Source organism: Dromiciops gliroides, chromosome 4, assembly GCF_019393635.1.
Source record: "Dromiciops gliroides isolate mDroGli1 chromosome 4, mDroGli1.pri, whole genome shotgun sequence".
NCBI lineage: Eukaryota > Metazoa > Chordata > Mammalia > Microbiotheria > Microbiotheriidae > Dromiciops > Dromiciops gliroides.
In genome coordinates this window covers 412,904,077-412,924,342 of record NC_057864.1, presented here as the reverse complement: position 1 = coordinate 412,924,342, position 20,266 = coordinate 412,904,077, and the positions used below count along the sequence as shown (strand labels likewise).

The following is a 20,266-nucleotide window of genomic DNA, read 5'->3' as shown; positions in this document are numbered from 1 at the left end:
CTCAACTACTCTCTACAATATTTCTCTTCCATCCTCGACACTCCTGTTGTATGCTGTTAGTTGATCAATAACATTAATTTATTATGTGCTTACTATATGTCAGGGTCTGTGCTAAGTTCTGGAGATACAAAGAAAAAGCAAAAAGGGTCCCTGCCCTCAAGGAATGTAGATAGTAAGGGCAAAAGTACTTGTGTATAATTTGAGAGTACATTTTAGCATTTGCCATTCATTGCCTTCTTTGTATCATTCATTCTTGTTTACTCAAAAGATGTTGGGAAGTTTTGCTTCACCAATAAAACTACAAAGTCTTTGAGTCAAAGACACTTAGAATTTTGTGTCCCTTCTGAGTACTTTGCATGGTTACTGGCAGGGAATCATATATTAATATATAATTGGTCTTAGACCTAATTTGATCAATCACCAAGATTTTTATCTGCTTATGATATAATCCCAAATGGAACTTGGTTAACAATTTTTTTAAAATTAAAGGTAAATATGACACCTGAAATGAAAAGCACTATGAAATAGGGAAGGGGAACAAAAGCTCTGGGTTATGCTATATAATGGTAACAATTAGCAAAACATAATAACTACAATTACAAGTATCTACACAATCAATTTAAGGATTGGTTTCCAATTAACTCATGCCATCTGTTCATTCTCCCAATGTTAGCCTTACATTAATGGTTACTCTTTCCATTTGCTCAGTTCTCTTATTTCTGTAAGCCACATCACCATGGCCAGTGATTACAATTGGAAATTATAACACAGAGACTATTATTTGAGTTGGAGTTCTTTCTGCTCCTTTATGGACGACCCCCTCTGTGTGCTTTGAAGGGTGGTTCTTTCATATCTCCACTGTATATATAATGTTTTTTTTTTATTGCTAAGGGATAGAACCCACTGTACAGGGTATGGGGTGTGGGCTTTACAGAAGAAACTTGTTATTTTGTGGTGAGGTTAATAAGTCTGCTAAACAAACAAAATGTACCACCCTTCTCTTTGATAATCTAGTTTGTAACAGAAATTGGGATAGACACCTTGAAAGTATTCTGGCCCCAAAAGAAAGCACTGTTTGGATTTATAGATCAGTACTACAAAAGGTATGCAATGCTTCATGTCTAATAGGAGTTGATCTTGTACAGGAATGAGGTATTCAGGCAGTGTGAATTTTATGTGCAGAATAATAACAAAAAATGAAGGCTTTCATCTGTATGTAATTCATGCAAAGAAAAAAAAATGATGTCTTTTCCAAACTTGTTTTAGAGAGGAAGAACTGTCAGCAGCATTCCAAAACTGCAATCCCAGAATCTAAAAATTGGAATAAAGCTCAGAGGCTATCTACTTAACCCAGACCTGCACAACAATTCCCTGCAGCCCCCAACAAATGGTCATCTGGATTTTACTTGGCAATCTCCAGTGAGGTAGAACCCATTACCTCCTGTTGTGACCCACTGCCCTTTGAAATGGTACTAATTAGAGGTACTTCCTCATATCAAGCCTAAATTCACTTTTCTTTACCTTTCATCTATTTGTTCAGCTAACCAGGGGCAAGCAGAAGTCCAAGCTAAGATTCATGAAGATTCATACTAAAAACAGATATCACGCAATCAACACACACACACACACATCTACTTTCTACACCTCCCAGTTTCTCTATCATATCCTAAAATACTAGAATTTTCAAAACTGTCCTTTTGTTCACTCTGTTACTCTTCCACCAATCAATGTTCTTCCCAGAATTTGGCACCTTGAATTGAATATAACGCTCCCAATGTGGTCTGACCAATTCATTCTCTCCTGGTAATAAACCCTATTCCTCTTTTTTTGTTTTTTTGGGGGTTTTTTGTGTGTGTTTTTTTTTTTGCGGGGCAATGGGGGTTAAGTGACTTGCCCAGGGTCACACAGCTAGTAAGTGTCAAGTGTCTGAGGCCGGATTTGAACTCAGGTACTCCTGAATCCAGGGCCGGTGCTTTATCCACTGCGCCACCGAGCCACCCCCCCATTCCTCTTTTAATATAAAACTGCATTAATTTTCTTTAACAACATGGGATGTATAATACTATTGTTTTAAATTGAACTTTTAATTCTTTGAATTTATCCATAGTTATGGAAGGTAACTTCTTTAAAAAAGGTAATATACCTTTGATAGTTAGTTCATGTAACCATTTGGAACTTCCTGTGGCATATGATGTAAGATATTAGTCTAACTCTATGTTCTACTAAGCTGCTTTCCAGTTTCTTGAGCAGTATTTACTGTATAACATATTCTTGGTGAAATCATATTTTAATCATGACTTTCTTTTCTAGATATTCAGTAATCATTCCTTTAATATATTCAAGAATTTTGCCAGGAGTCAAAGTCAAGCTCATCAGCTATGGTGGGAAGATTCCATTATTTATACTTAAACAAAACAAAACAGAGAATTTACCTTTCTCCAGTTCTCTACTATTTTTCATGACTTTTCAAGGATCATTGAGAATAGGTAAGCAATCCCACCTGTCCTTTCTTTCAGTGTCATAGGATGCAGTTTTTCTGGGCCTGGGGATATATGGATTCATCATGACCAGATTGTGGTCTCTTATTATGATTTATTTTGGGCTTCAAATCCTTTTAAGCTATGTTATTTTCATTACAGAGATCATTCTCCTTGGCAGAAAAAAAAAGACAGGTATGTTTGGCCCCAGAGACCAGAACTAGGAGCAATGGGTAAAGATTATAGAGAGACAAATTTAGACTTAAGGCAAAGAATAACTTCTAAATGATTAGAACTATCCAAATGGATATGTCTACCTAAGGAGACACTGGGTTCCCCCTTATAGATCTTCAAGAAAAACTGCATGATCATATGTTGATATATGTTGTCCAGATCTTTTTCACTTACTTAGATATAGGTTGGACTAGATGGTTATTGATGTTTCTTTCAGCTCTGAAATTCTATTTACAGATGAAGAAACTGAGGGTCAGAATAACAGAGCCAGGCTCCAGCTTCAGACATTCTGACTGAAAATGTAGTATTCTTTTCACTGCGTTATCACTAGCATGGAAGAGCAGAAGAGCACTTTCAGGTTTTTTGTCATAATTCACTGCCAAAAACAAAGCACACCCCAGGGATTCCTTAGGAGTCCTTGTCTGTCCTTCCATTACTGCCATGATTCCCTCTTCCCCCCTTCTCTGCTCTATTTTTCCCCCAAGCTTATAGCCTCAGGTCCAAGATCTTTCTGGTATAAATTAGCTAATCTGACAAACTCATTATGCTAATAGGTAATAAGATCAAGCTTTAGAACTTGAAGGAACCTAAGAAAGCAACTAGTCTGACAACCTTATTTTACAGATGAGCGACCTGAAGTTCACAGATGAAAAGTGACTTATTTATACTTTGGCCTGAAAGTATGGAAGAACCAGAATTTAAATTTGGATACTCTGATTCCAAATCCTCCATTCTCTACTTTATATTTGTGGGGATGACGGAAGACAACATGAGCTTCTCAGGAACAAATACAAATTTCCAGCACCTAGACCATACATAAGCATGATGATATCAAAGCCTATCAAATGAAATCTATGATTTACATTCCAATATTGTCATCTTACAAATGGTTCTTCTTCTGTAAAAGGTTTCTAACCTAAGAAAAGGAGACAGATTGAATGAGCCTTGACTGTTTTTATCCAGAAGTGTGAGAAAGAGACATGTAAAGTCTTAGTTATAAACGGAAGAAAGAAGAGACAATTGGGTCACCCATTTACCGAGAAAAGGAGTATCTTTCTACATGAGTAGCATAGAGATTGTCTGTGTTCAAGATCTATTCTCTAGGGAAACAACAGCAATCCCTGAACACTGCTTAGGTCATCTCAAGTATTGTACCCAGCTACTACCTACACAGTCAGATGCTGATTCTATCATTTTCTATTTGTACCAGGCAAAAAACCCTGTGGAAGTACAAAAGGTGGGAAAGAGGTGGGAAAAGGTCTTTCCCTCACTTGTCTGTCACCTAGGAGCTCTGAAACCCAGAACTCAAAATGCTAAAATTGTTACAAATGGTGTATACAATGAGGAGAATATATTTTATCTCAAGGGTTTTACACCATAAGTCCTCTGAGTTTGTCTTGCTCTGTTTAGTCTTTGCTACCATCTCAACTCTTAGTGAATTAGAATTAGGGGTAGCTAGGTGGTACAATTAATAAAGTACTAGGCCTAGAGTCAAGAAGACCTAAATTCAAATTTGGCTTCAGACTTTTACTAGTTATGTGACCCTGGGCAAATCACTTAACCTTTGTTTCCCTCAGTGTCCTCATCTGTAAAATTGGGATGATAATAGTGCCTACCTCCTAGAGTTATCATAAGAATCAAAAGAAATAATAATTGTAAAGCACTTAGCACATAGTGAGTGAGCCTAGATAAATGTTAGCTATTACCATTATTATTTTCACAGAATGGAAAATGGCTTTTGTTTCTCTTTTCTACTTCAATAAGCCCAAAAGCATAGTTTGAGCTTACCCATCACAATATATAAGACAACTGTATTCAATTTATTTGGTAAAGAAAAAAATGGTACTTCTCCTAATGTTATAATATTTAAGCAGTAGCATGGAAGGCTAGATATTTTGGTCACAAATTCCTGGAAAAATATACTATTTTTAACTGCTATAAAGGAACACCACGAGAGGAAAAATGAATTACCAGCTTTGGCTTTTGTATAAAAGAGTGGATAAGAATGCTGAAAGGAAGCAAAGAAAAAAAAAAAGGGGAAGACAAAAAACATTGAATAGGTCCCAAACTATTTATGTTTTATTAAATAAATGTGCTACCAAGGAAAGTTATAAAGCCAAACCTCTTCCAAAAATCAACAATGTAAAAATTCAAGGGCCATGACAATATTTTAATGTCTGAAACTTCCAAGACCCCGGCAACAGCATGCATCATGTGACTCTTACCACAACTTAACATTTCATTGTCAAAAGTTAATGGAGTAAATGGTATGGTGTCAAGGTCTTTTAGGATGCCAGCTAGTTATGACTTTCTTCAGCCTGACAGAAGGAACATGTATCAGGGCAACCGGTATGTAGTACGTAAACATAATCCAGTAATTTCATGCCCTGCATCTGTAAATCTCCTCAATGTCATCTCTTTGTGCTCAACTCATTTAGGCTGATTTAAATCAAATTATAGTGTAGGGTAACTGATGTAAACTGGAATTTCCTGAGACATTATTTTCAGTACCACCAAATACTGAAAGCCTGTACTGTTTTTATTGGTTAATTATAATTGGCAGGTCACTTAGAGGCCTGCAAATCTGGTAAAATCCACTGAAGGGTGTAACACAAAAATGTGCTTGTTCTGTGTATCTCTAGTCCTTAATCTATCCAAACACACAGTTATTTCCCTATACACAATGGTGTATGCTTTCAAAAAGATTGACTTTTCCAGTGACAGTTTTTACAAAGATGTGCCGTTTATAAAATTCAATTTCTATATCTCCATGTGTGTATATATTTACACAACTGTATGTATACATCTATGTAGATATATACTGTTCTTATAATATAGACACATATATGTATATATATTGTTCAAAAACTCTTAGAGCTTTCACCAAACCATTTATGTAAATATATGTTGTCCATATATACATATATATATATATACTCTCTCACATACTATATATGTATATATATGCATATATACCTATACACATACACATATTTATACATATACATATATATCATGTTCCAAGTCTTAGTGCTTTCACCATAGCAAACTTTTAAAGTCTACAAATAAATCTGATAAAAATAACATAAAAGTCACCTCTGAATAAATCACTGTATAAAATATAGACATTAAAGGAAAAAAGTTTAAGACTATTTTTCACAAATGTGTGGATGTTTCTGCATAAAACTTCTAACCTTAATTAATAATAGACTAGGCACTCAGTTAACACACGTTTATTTATCTAGCATTTATTATGTGCCATGCACTGTGCTAAGTGCTGGAGATAAAAACAAAACAAAATAAACAAAACAAAACAGAATGGAAAATGGCTTTTGTTTCTCTTTTCTACTTCAACAATTCCATAAGCATATTTGCCCTTACCCATCAAGGAGCTCACATTCCAATGGGGTGGATACCTTGTATGCAACTAGTTACATTCAAGAATAGTTGAAGGAAATATGAAATGCAGAAGGTACTAGTAGTGGTAGGGACAGGAACTAGGAAAAGCCTCCTGAAGAGCATGGGATTTGGGCTAAAATTGGAAGGAAACTGGGAAACTAAGATGTAGAGACTAAAAGAGAAAATATTTCTGGGGAAGATTTCCGTTGCGATGGTACAGAGACCAGAGATGGAAAAAACCCTATGTTCAAGGAATTAGAAGTTGGTCAGTGTAGCTAGATCCCAGATTTTGTGCTGGGGAACAAGGTGTAAGGGACTGAAAGGGAGGAAGGGGCCAGGTTATAAAGGGCTTTAATAATAATCAGAGGACTTTCTATTTTATCCTAGAGGTAACGGAGAGTCAGTGAAGCAAACTGAGCAAGATGGTAACCTGGTCAGACTTAGTCTCTGAGATATATGTTCACACAACAGGGAATTCTTAGATATAATAGCCATCTTCTAAGCAACCTTAACAAAAATAAAGTTGAATTTCTCTGTATCGTTCATTTGAAATGAATGGTCAAGCCTATGCCATTATGCCTTTTTCATTTCAAAAAATAGTGAGAGCATTTCAGGAGGAATAGGAAAGGGGAGAAAGGAATATGTATAGCGAGGTGTGAGCTAAAACTCTTTAGTTTTGATATGAAGCTCCAATAGTGACTAAGATACATCAGAGAAAAGGAAGATTTTACAAGGTTCCCATCTACCCGGCCTATAAACTGGTTATTTGACTATCCATATACTTAGTCTGACTCTTCATTCATGATAGTCACATCATTCCAGAAGACTTCATTTATCAGGAATTCACCAACATCAATGCTCTATGACCCATTTTGGCTTCTCAGAAGATTTATTTCATCTGTACGTGCATGGAACATTGATTCAAAGCTATATCATTAAGAAGCTTAACATATGGGGACCTGGAAATTAAGAACATTTCCAAGAATCAAGAAAAGCACTGCTGAGATTCGAGAGAGCCACTCCCTCTAGCACCTTTATTCCTACAAGCTGCTATGACTCATCATGGGTTTTTTCCCTTGTGTTTCTTCCTCATCAATCCACATTGTGTGTGCTGTGGGAATAGAAATTCTGCTGCATAAATTTGCTAGCTCTTAGAATACAGAATTTTAACTTATCCATTGTTGTCATAATAAACAAGTCTTTTGTTTATTTTCTTCCTTTTAATTATTGAGACTTCATGATGTGTACTAACCACACAGAAAAAATAAATGTAGCATTCCATCAGATAAAGCTTATTTAAATACAATATGGTTTGGAAGAGAAAATCAAGGGGACTGATGATCATTGATCTAGAATGGAATCTGGGAGGCCATCTAGTCCAACCTCATTTCATAAAAGAGGAAACTAAACCCAAAGTGGTTAAGTAAGGTACCCAAGATCACCCACTTAATAAGCATCAGACATGGAATTTAAACTCTGGTCCTCTGACTCCAGAGCCAGAGGGTTCTTGCCAATGTACTGCAAGTCGTCAAAATGCTTAGGTCAGGGCATCTAGGTGGCACAGTGGATAAAGCACTGGACTTGGATTCAGGAGGACCTGGGTTCAAATCCGGCCTCAAACACTTGACACTTATTAGCTGTGTGACCCTGGGCAAGTCACTTAACCCTCATTGCTCCACCAAAAAAAAAAATGCTTAGGTCATCAGATTTAACCTTGACCGACTCTACTTTCCCTTTTCACCCAAACTGGAATATTTCTACCATTTTATATATCTGCATCTGTTTGCCAATGTCGCATTTCCCATGCAAACCACCTAACTGGCTTCTGCTAAAGTTCATTGATTGAGGAAGTCTGCTTTTTCCTGTAAGCACATTAGTTTACCATTAAGCTTAACATCACCATTATTATCACATTTCCAACATTATCACCATCATCATTATTACCAGTAAATATTTATCAAGCACCTACACATCTAGGCTTATATGGTGTTCCTAATTGTAAAAGAACATATATTAGGTCTGTTCAGAATTGAATCATGGCTGGGTGATCAATCATTCCAAGTCGCTTCACTAAGGGAAGAGTCCAAGCAGTGATTTTTAGTGCTAAATCACTTCCCAGTAGATGTCTACATCAAGATACAATGTATTGTTTTTTGCCAATATATCACTGACAATGAATTCTACCATGATTGAGGCCATAATGGTCATCTTCTTGTCATTCAAGCCCATATGCAAAGTTGAGGTGGTCATTCTCATATCTTGAAAGGCAGAGACTTTCATGTTTGTCTTCATCTTTCCAGCACCAATCACAGTCATTGCATATATAAAATGTTTAAGAAATTATTTTATTAATCGATCAACAAGCATCTATTACTTGACAACTGTGTGCTAGGCAGTATGCTGAGTATAAGGAATGCAAAGACGAAAAGGAAAGTCCTTGTCCTCCAACATGGACATAACCACATCAACCCTGTAGATAAATGGGCCACATCAGGAAGCCATTAGCTTGCTTGGATCAACTTGTTTTCTTTTGTTTTGTTTTACTTTGGTTTGTTTTGTTTTTAACAGCTGTGTGGGCTGACAACAAAATTTCCAATTGAATCAGTTCAGTTCAGAGGTCTTGACATAGTTGAGGTCTCTGGATTTTAACATTCTTGCTTTTTTTTTTTTTATCCAAAAGGATCTCAAAGGTTATTGACACTTCCTAGATTCAAAGAAGAAAGGGAACCAATATATCCTTCCTGACCTTTGTCTGTCTCCATTTCCTCTGTTAGTCTTTAATAGTTTCTGGAAATTCAACCGCTCCTTTAAATTATTTTTAATTTTGTACATTTTTTTTTATACTCAAAGAATGCTCTGAAGAAAGACATATAACCACAGGTCACATGAAGGTTTTCAGACTATTGGAGTATTCATGGGATGCTTCCAATCCCTCTTCTTTAAGTTACATTGAATCTGAGTCATTACTGAACTGGAGTGACTACGGTAGCTGAACAATCTTAAATATATAATGATCACTACTTTCAAATGGAATTGTACACAAAATTTCACTCCAGAGACCAAGAAAACATTCATAAAGTCATCTGACTAAGAAGCTAAAGGGTAATTAAGAAAAGAACCAGCTTCCACAAAAGCAGTTTGAAGCAGTCACTGAAAATTAAGCAACCTATTTTTACCCTGTGGGTATATCCATATAATACCCAAATAACCAGTTTGGAAAAGTAAAAAATCGAATCAACTTGCCTTTTTTAATGAATTGACCAGATGTTTTTTGCATTGTTTCTCTCAAAACTAGGTAATTTGGTTTAAAGAAATCAAACTAGTTGTTAAATATCTCAATTTTCATACTGCCTAGCTTACTGGGAAGAGAGTAAGAAATGATTAAATCGGGTTTTTCTAATTAATGAAATTTAAAAGAATGAAAAATGCTTAAACTAAATATCATTGAAATGGCAAAATATCAATTACATTATAACCTTTTATACTGGATTCTTAAATCACAGGTTGTACTGAGATGTAGCCTCAAGGAAAGTGATCAGGCTGAATCCTCAGACACCCATATCATGAATTGGCTAAATAAAAATATAGACACTAAGATTACAAATGTGGCCTGTTTATAGTGGCTTTGAGGTAAGCCTCACTGCTGCTTCTCCCTCCCCTAGTAACACCCCTTTACCTAGCCTCAGCCTCCCTGAACTTAATGTGTAGCTAAGCCTAAAGACACTTGCGAGAGCTTAATGACCTTTGGAGAGAAGTAGGACCACAGTAGCCAATTTCTCATGGCTATGTCAAGAGCTGGCACCAATATTAAATTAAAACATATTTTATGCATTCTTTTTGCCTTCTGACAACATGCTTTCGAAGAAACTCAGATTATTATCTTACCTGAATTCTTATTGGTTTTGTTCTGTCGGCTCTTGACTTGTTCAGTCCACAATGTGGGATAACGAGAAGCAATATCTAGGAAATTAAGCATAATACAATGAAATGAATTACATTTTAAATGCTGTAAGGAGGCATTGTTTCACTTAATTTCCTAAGACTTAAACATCAATGTGGTAAATAAAATGAAAAGTTTTAAATTATTTTGGACTTGCTAAAGTGATTCTACATAGATTAGAAAAACTGATTAAAAAAAGAGAAAATGATATGAGTTTGAAATAATTCAGCCTGTTAGTTAGCATCATATGTACTCCACTGTCCTTCTTCCATGTGGCTGAAAGTCTCTGAATACCAGTATGGTCCACTTGAAGATAAAACCCTGATTGTATAAAAGAGATCTGTTGGGGAAGGGGGTTGTCTGCATCCCCAAAAGAGTTTTCATTCTGCCAAAAGAATCAATGAAGTTTCCTTATATGAGAACAATCTGCCAATATTTAAAGTGAAATCTGATTTTTAAAAAAAATTTCAGGAACATATGACCACTAAAAGTATGTCACATTTATAGTAATTACAGTTGATTAAAATTGTTCTTTAAACTTAACTACCTTGTAACTTGGTCACAAATTGCAAATAAAGAACTACCCCAAAAAAATCCATTAGTGAGGAGGGATAAGAAATTTGTGATTATTATGACCACTTATAAAAAGATGAAATATGTACAGGAAATATGGCAAGAATTATGGTTTGTTTTTAAAGCATTAAATATATTAATTATTAAAAGGTATGTGGAAGCCAAAATACAACTTTCCAGTTCATAATCTGTAGCCAAAGGCTGCCTTCATCATTTGTCTTTAAAGTTTAATAAAAGTGAATTTAGTTTTCTTCTGTATGAAAGCATTCAGGCCAAATGTTTCCAACAGCCAATATTGAAAGTCACTTGGCCTTCATCATGTGGAAAAATGACAGAACTTCCATCATAAAATTGGCAAATGGCCAAATATAATCTCTCGTATAAGTAGGGCTTAGACTAAGTTTTAATTTTCTCAATTCCTGTGATTTTGCCCACTCTCCCCACTATTTTGCCCCCTGTTCAACCTGTTAAATACCCACTATCTGATAACTTCTGACCATGTCTAAAATACACTCACCCTCTTCATCACCTTGAGGCTGAGTCTCCAACGCAGGAGCTGAGGCATCATCTGAATTCAGAATGGAAAAGATTTGCAAGGAGACTACAATTATGAGAGTAAGTTAAATAAGTGTGCATATATGATTAATGCTAATGATCTGCTCATAGCCCCCAAAGGTTAACAAAAACATCATACACTTTACTTGAGTTTACTTGTTTTAAAAAACACACTATTTACAAAGTTTTCCCTGAAGCAGGAGTTTGATATAATAAGAACACAAAATCAGCATGTTAATCAGCCACTGCTTCAAAATGTCTCCTACTACTGGGATTGACTCTCAATGTGGGACAGAGTAGGATTGAATGCCAGATTTACTGCTGTATTTATACAAATAATAACTGGAATTTAGAAGGGATGGAGAGATTGTAAGTAGAAAAAGCCTAGCAAAAGAGAAGAAAATGCAAGGTAGATGATTCAATGGATTTAGTCCAACAGAAAGCTTAAAAGAAAAGATCATGCTCTTAGGGCAGGACTCAATATATTTGATATTCTCTTATTGTTTTCATGAGTGAGAGATACAGGTTAAGGAGCTATTAAGTAAATAGTTGCTGTGCCAGATCTTTATCCACTCTCCTTTAGGTCTCCTTCCACCTAACACTGTAGAGTAGAACATAAACATATTGTTGTTGGGGTTTTAGGAGGGGTGGAAGGGTAGGGAGAATGTAGTTTGCTGTAGTTGACTGTTTCCTTAAGTAACTAACAAAATGAAAGACTGGAGAACAGAGGAATACAATTATGTTCCTTCAAATATGTATACATATGTATATATATATATACATATATATATACACACACACATATATACATATACACATATGTTAAAACTGATAAGCTCTTAAAACTGAATCATATTTCATAGTTCTATATGAGCCAATTTTTTTTAAATGGTGTGAGCCACACTATAAGTCACTGTTTCTTCTGAGACCTTGTTCTTTAAGAGGACCCAGACACCCTCAAGACTGATGGCCCCCAGCAAGTAAGACCTTTGTGATTCATTTTGTGGTAACTCATCAGAACTCTTCTAATTTCTTTTCCTTGTGTTCTTCCACATGTTTGAGCCAAAATGAAAGCTTGCTTGTGTGTGTGTGTGTGTGTTTGTGTAGGTGTGTATATGTGTGTGTTAGTGTAGGTGTGTATATGTGTGTGTGTGTGATATCACTGACATTAAACCACAAAAAATCAGCAGTATCCAGATAATGCATACCATAAGGGTTATATATAATTGCATGTGTTGTTTCTATTTCTTCTTGAGAGGCAAAGCAGAACTTTTATTAAAATCTATTTATGAGGCAAATAGAAATAATTTTTGAAAAGCACCTACCCCACCTGGTAGTTGTGAGGTTAATCAAGCTGAGTTAAAGTAAAGTACTTCATAAACTTTAAAGAGCTATGTAAGTGTTAGCTATTGTTGTTATTATCACTATCGTTATGATGCTATAAAACTGGAAAAGAAGTTAATTTTTATCTACTAGTAGAAGAACAAGTAAGATAGAAGGATGGTCACCATGTTAGGAAAATATAGCATAAAATATATTAAGAGCTTTTTGTTATGCTTCATCTTCTTTAAGACTTGGAATTCAAGAGCGGAAAATAAAAAGAGAGGACATTTAAAAGTCTGACATAGAGTGAGTTCAGTTAAATAGGTTGTTCTCTCTTTTTGCTGAAGGCTAAAACAGAAGCCAGCAAATCATTCCCCCCAAGAGAACAAGCAAAAAACAAACAAACAAAAACAAACACCTGAAGACAAGTCAGGAGCTCTGCAGTGCAGTCCTTGAGAAAACATAGCTCCATGGTAATAAGCCTCTCTGCCTTTTCCAGACTCCCTGACAGTGAGTTCTACTTAGTCTGATTTTCTTTATTCTTCCCAATTCACCCTTTCTATGCGATGTTTATTTTCTCACCCTGCTTTTGAAACTTTTTCTTTCTTTTTAGGGTTAGCCATGATTAGCATCTTAACCAAAATCATTTGGAAAAGAGAGGAAAATAGAAAAAAGTAAAACATAACTCTCAAGTGCTATCCATATTAGGGCTGGATCAAAAAAAAATACTCTTTTGTTTGGATTTCCAAGTTCTGTTGTTCCTCTCTGCTCTATGTATTCACATTTATGCATCTCTCTTCAAAAAGAAGTGACCTCAGAAAAGGGAACTTGTTCTTTTCTTCAGTTTAACCCTGTATGCATTTGCTTTCACATGCCACTGTGTTTACATGATATTTGCATTAATATTTGCTCAGGAAGATGATTTTTTAAAAGTATCCACTGCATAGAATTGGTGAGCCTCCAGTCTCTCCCACTTCCCTAATGACCTGGCCATGACATCAGGAGATTTATCTTCCTGAAACAAAGTCTTCAACTTCTATCTTTTCTAGTCTAGGTGTTCACATGGCTTGAATAAAAACTTTAGACAACTACCAAAATAACAGAACTAGGCCATCTGGTCCAACTCAAACCCAAACAAGAAATCCCCACTACAACACACATGATAAGTGATCATCCCTACTGCTTCCCTAAGAAGCCCATTACATTTTTAGATCACTAATCATTTGGACCTCCAATTTCCACATACCTCTTTGCAAATTTTACCTATTGCTTCTAGTTATTCCCTCATCCTCACTTTCAACCTTATTCATTGGATGTCAGATCTGGAAGGTATCTTAGGGATCATTCAGTCCAAACCTCTCATTTTACTGACGAGCCAGCTGAAGTCCAGGAAAAGGAAGTGTGCAAAGTCATGCTTCAAATTAGTAGGGAAATCTGAGAATAGAACCCAGGTCTTTACACTGCCAGTTCAAGTCACAGTAAATTAAAGAGACTTTAAAGTTCATAGAATCTTAGGTCTAGAGCTAAAAGAGACTTCAAAGACCATTTAGTACATGCCCCTTATTTTACAGATGCAGAAACTGAGGCTGAGGGTAGTGAGGTGACTAGTGCTAAACCACACAGAAAATAAATACAATTCAAAGCAGGAATTCAAATCCAGACTTCATGACTCTAAGTCTAAAAGCATTTCTACTAGCCCATGCTACGTCCCAGGAACACTAAAGTATATCCTCAGTGATGGATCAAACCATATACACTGGAAAAACAAATTGGATGAACAATGCATATTGCCCAGATTATTATAATCAACCAATTAAATTAATCTATTAATATGTTTACCTTGAATAAATATTATAGATGCTGGGCCTGGAACAGAGTAGAAGGAAGAGATTGGGTTGGATATATATATATATATATAAAAATATAAATAAATATATGTATATATGTACATACATACACACAGATACACTCATACATACTGATAGGCAAGAACTAAATGTTGTTCATCTACTTGAATGCCAAAATCTGAGCAATAGACATTCTTCATTCATGTTTGTTTGTTTGTTTTCCTATGTGGATGGTTAAACCAAATTGTTTTGAGTGGTTATGAACACATTCTAAAAATAATTAATCCTAAAAATAATTTTGTGCAAAGTGAATTCACCTAAAAATAATTTCTGGGCCTGTGCAGATACCTAAAATAGAGTTTATATTAATAATAGGGCTGATTTAATGAATAAGAATTAAAAAGAACTGAGCAGTGTCACTAGGTGAGGGAAGAGAGAAAGGAGGTCAGAATATAGCTGAAGAGGAAAAAATTCAGAGAAAAATGGAAAGCATTAGTAGGTATGCTGTGTTCAGCTAATGTGATTATGGATAAAAGGAATGGTTGGATAAAAATAAAAGGATAAGCCATTTAAACTGACTCTCATTTTATCACCACTGGCAAGAAAAATGTTGCATATGTGAAGAATTATTTCTTAGCACATCTGGCCTCAGAGAGTCATTTGGAAATGGACCAATCACCTAAACACAGGTGAAAAATTAACAAAGTCTGACACCTGTTATTGGCCTTATTGACATCTGTTTAAAGTGGAATTAGACAAAATAAAGACTTCAAAACATTCGTGTACTGAATTGGATTCTATTTGATTGGTAGGTGCAAGTTTATTTGAAATTTTAAATAGACAGTATGCTGTGTTACCATGTAACACATCGAACTAAGAGGATGTTTTTAACCAAGCTTAAGCACCCTATCTCATAACCTGAGTATGATTAGAAAAAAAAAATAGGAAGCTTGCTCAATTTCTTCCAGAAAAACAAACAAACATAACAGGGTTTGAAAGATAATACAAAGAGAAAAAAAACCACACAACAGAAAACCTCATTGTTGTTACTTAGCATTTATGCATTTAATCTTTTACTTGCACACTTTGGGATAAATAATTTAAAGAATTGTAGAGAAGGAAAAGCAGAGAGACTGTCTTGTTCCATTAATCAATGCTTCCTCATTCTAAGGATGGATTTAAATGTCAATATAATATTTTTTAAAGTGATCAAGATACAGAGAAAAAAGAAAAGGAAAGTCTAGATATAAAACTGTCTAGAGGATAAGTACAGAGTGTTTTACTGCTGGGAGTAAAGGAAGAATTAATAGTTGACTGGCTATATAATATAAATAGGATTGTGTTATGCGCTTTCAGCTCTTTTGACATAGTTAGAAGGCAATGGAGAAATCATCCCAGTCTACACAAATTCTGGGGATAAAAACATTCTAGGATAGTAGTAAGATGCTATTTTCATTCCTATATTTTTCTCATCAAAGTTCATCCTTTGGCCCAATATCACAGAATCACAATCTCATAGCTGGAAGGGAACTAGGTTCATCAGTTCATCTCCCACTTGTACAATAATCTTCTTTGCTTGAAGACCTAAATTTAGTGAGGTGAGAACCCACAATCTCCCAATACAGCCTGTTCCATGTGGGGATAACTTTAAGATAATTAGATAATTAATATGAATTAATTTACCTAATATTAGGTAGCTCTTCCTTACATGAAGTCTTAATTTTTCTCTTTGCAAACTGCATGCAACACTCCAAGCTTCTTCCAACATCTTGTTTTTTTGTTTTTGTTTTTGCAGGCAATGGGGGTTAAGTGACTTGCCCAGGGTCACACAGCTAGTAAGTGTCAAGTGTCTGAGACCAGATTTGAACTCAGGTCCTCCTGAATCCAGGGCTGGTGCTTTAACTACTGCACCATCTAGCTGCCCCTCCAACATCTTAATATAATTATTATGCCTTTCTCATTCTGCCCCCAAATCTCTCCTCCAGAGTAAACATCCTTAATTATTTAAGTAAATCCTCACTATTCTAATTGACAACCTATGGAAATTCAATATCTTAGTGGTATCTTTATGAAAACGTGGTATTAAGAGCTGAATGTAATCCTACAGAAATGGCCAAACCAGGGCACCATGGAACAGGACTAATATCTCTCAAATCCAGTACTCTATGCCTCTCTTAATGCAACCTAAATTCACCATGTTCTTTAAGATGCCATGTTATACTGTTGATTCATATTGAGCTTACTCATTAGAACCCCCAGCAATTTTCCATAAAAAAACCCTGTCTAAGTATATATTTACTGAATGACTAAGTAAACTCTCCTCCTTTACTTGAAATTTCCCTTCATTTTTTCCCCTTGACCAAGCAGCAAGGCTGCACAGTAGATACAGTGTTGGACCTTGAGTCAGGATGACCTGAGTTTAAATCTGGCCTCAGACACTTAATAGCTGACCCTGGAAGACTCATTTAATCTCTGTCTCAGTTTCCTCAGCTGTAAAATGGAAATCATAATAATACCTATATCTCAAGATTGTTGTGAGGCTCAAATAATATAATAATTATAAAGCACTTAACATGGTGCCTGGAACATAGTGGGCACTTAGCAAATGTCTGTTTCCTTCCCTCTTTGACCCTATGAATCTCATCTCACTTCTGAAGCTGACTCCATCTTGTAATCTTACATTCTCTTCCATTACAGATATCCCTATTCCTTATCTTTTTATAAGAATTTTCTATATAAAACACACAGCAATCTAGATATCTAAACTGTTTTCAATAATGATTAAAGCACTATATGTATATATGTGTATATATGTATATATGTGTGTATATATATATATGTATATATGTGTGTATATATATGTGTGTATATATATGTGTGTGTGTGTGTGTGTGTGTGTGTGTGTGTGTGTGTGTGTGTGTGTGTGTGTGTATATATATATATATACACGAGGAGGATGAGATGTGTTGAGAGAGCCAGTGTGGTTAGCCAAACCCTGAACATGAAAGACCTGAGTTCAAGACCTGCCTTTGTCAATAACATGATCATGACTAGGTTATTTAATTTCTCAATGTGCCCTTAACCACCCCCACCCCCACCAAATTGTAGGGCAGGTACAGATTTACTTTGTAGAAGGAGTTTTCTTATCATAGGTTCCCAGTATAGATTACTGGTCTACAATTGTGTCATATTCAAAGAGAAATGGGGACTACTAAATTATACATAAGGATCCCTGGGGGCTGGATACTGACAGTTTTAAAATGCACTATCAACTATGTTTTGTTGTATTTTTATTAATTTTGTCAAATATTTCCCAATTACATTTTAATATTGTTAGGGAGGCACTCAGGAGTATTGGAGGTTCATGGGTTGGCGGTTTGACATCTCCATCTTAGTTTGATGAAACACATGATCCTAGGAAATCACTGATTCCCACCCCCTCCAATAAATAAAAAAATAGGCTCAATAGGAGAGTATGAATTATAGTTCCTCCTAAAATACTCTAAACAGATCTTTTAAAACTATATCAGGGGCAGCTAGGTGGAGCAGTGGATAGAGCACCGGCCCTGGATTCAGGAGGAGACCTGAGTTCAAATCCAGCCTCAGACACTTAACACTTACTAGCTGTGTGACCCTGGGCAAGTCACTTCACCCCAATTGCCCAGCCAAAAAAACAAACAAACAAACAAACAAAACTAAATCGGATGAGTAACACTAATCATTTAAAAGCTCTGTGACTTATTCCTTTCAGAATCTGCTCAAATCCCACCTTGAACAAGTAGCTTGTCCTGCCAATCCACCCTCACCCTCCTCCTCCCAAAGCTAGTGCTTTCCCTCAGAGATACCCTCCACTTACACTGTCTATATCTTCTATGTATGTATGCCTAGTTGTTCACAGGTTGTCTTCCCCATTGATATGGGAACTCTTTGAGAATACAGACATTGGTTTTGCCTTTTTTTTTGTATCCCCGTCACTTGGCAAAGTGCCCGGCATATAATAAGCACATAATAAAGGTTTGCTGACTAACTGGTTGTCGCTCAAAAATATTTCACAACTCACTGGACCCAAATTGCCTAACCATGCAATCCATGCTGCAGGGCCAGGCCTGTTAAACTCTGGAATATTTGGAGCCTCTCAGCTTGTGAGACTCCTGTTTTGGCATATCTCAACCCCAACAGTACACTAGGTGGGGAATCGAGGTGGTATGTGTTTTCTTTACCTACCTCAGGCCTTCATATAAAATGTAATTATTTATAAAATCCCACTCCTGTCCTCAGTGGAGAAAGAATATTTGTCTAATGAGGCATCTGGGTGACACAAATGTATAGAATACTGGATCAGGAATCAGGAAAACCTGTGTTTAAATCTAGCTTCAGACACTTACTAAGTGTGTGACCATGGGTAAGTACTTAACTTCTGTCTGTCTCAGTTTCCTCCACCGTAAAATGAGGAACACAATAACACCTAACTCGCAGGGCTGTTGTGAGAATAAAATGAGATAATATTTGTAAAGCACAGTTAGTACAGTTTCTGGAGCTTAGTAGGCATTTCAAAAATGCTTGTTCCTTTCCATTCCTCTAGTGAAAGAAAGTGACATTTTCAGTTGAAACTTGAAATGAAGCTACTTCTTTGCTTTTCTATATTAAACTAAATCCCATTGCCTTACAAACTGCTTTCTAGACTGCTTTGGGTTTACGAAATACTGTATCTTGTTTTTGCATTATGAGGTGTGATTTTTCTTCTCAATATTAAAGCCCTATTTCTGTTTTCCTCAAAAATGAAGAATGCGTTAAAAGCAAGAAAAGACCAAAATAATAGAAAGTGGTAAGGTAGCAGAGAAGAAAGGGGAAAAAAAGGGAAACCAGAATTAAAGATAGTTGAGTGAGTAGTACAGTAGCAGGAAACCAGGATATAACTATCGAGGAAATTCAAGAAGATTGTAAAGCCACCAAGAATGAGATTCTGTTTGGAAGTTTGGGGTACCCAAAAAATAAATAATGATCTAGGAAACCCAAATAAATTACCAAATAAATTTGTCAAGGTAATCTCTTAAAACAGTCCTTTTTAAAAATGCCTATTGTATATGTTGTAAAATGGTTTTGATTTTAATATACTGCTCTAGATTATAGGCCACTGAGCAAGTCACCATAAACATAAGGTGATATCTAGCAATAAATTCCATTCAGCTTTTAGTTTAATGTATTTTTAAACATTACTTTTATCCACTAGCTTCTAATAAATTTCTAAAGAAACTTTTCCTTAGTATATTAGTACACATAGATGATTTCCAATATCATTTGAAGACATTTACCTGTTTTCCCTGTGCCTTCTCGTTGAGGCAACTTTTCAGTAATAGAACCTAAAAATGTAAAATGAGAGAAAAAAGTATTTTAATGTTAATTCAGTCTGTCTTGAAGCTCTTAGACCAAGTTTATGTTTTCCTGTCCCAACTATTGACTAATTTTTAAAAGTTTTGCCACTTTTCACATTTTCTATCTAAACATTTGCTTATTTATTTTTAAAATAATATTTATGTAATATTTGTAGAGAAAATTAACATTTTTCCTTATCTATATTCAAAGCCTTAATGAGAAGTGACAAAGAAAGCAAAAAGTTCCCTGTCTTTTTATGCATCATTCATCATCTGGAAATAGTAACAAGAAATTCCACTAACATAATATATTCTCTTTGGTTTCATTATAGCATCATGATAGGCAATATACTGTACAATAAGGAACACTGGATGTGAGAGAGTCAAAAGACCTGAGTTTTAAGTCCTGTTTCTGACATCTGTTTGCTTTGTGACCTTTGGAATATTTTTAACCTCTCTCAGCCTGTTTTTCATCTGTAAAAATGGAATGGTAATATTTGTAATAATACTGCATAGGATTATGAGAATCAAAATATACAAATATAT

At 35.5% G+C, this 20,266-nt stretch overlaps 1 protein-coding gene across 2 annotated transcripts in view; it reads right to left on the bottom strand.

Moving 5' to 3' along the window:
- The window catches only part of SMOC2 (SPARC related modular calcium binding 2), a 260,482-nt gene that overhangs the window by 115,989 nt on the left and 124,227 nt on the right, over window positions 1-20,266 (bottom strand). For both annotated transcript variants that reach the window (XM_044003776.1, XM_044003777.1), the window contains exons 5-7: window positions 19,661-19,708; window positions 11,141-11,191; window positions 9,996-10,070 (exon numbers count right to left, since the gene is read on the bottom strand). In XM_044003776.1, the coding sequence (XP_043859711.1) occupies window positions 9,996-10,070; window positions 11,141-11,191; window positions 19,661-19,708 (174 nt within the window). The remainder of the gene's footprint in view (window positions 1-9,995; window positions 10,071-11,140; window positions 11,192-19,660; window positions 19,709-20,266) is intronic.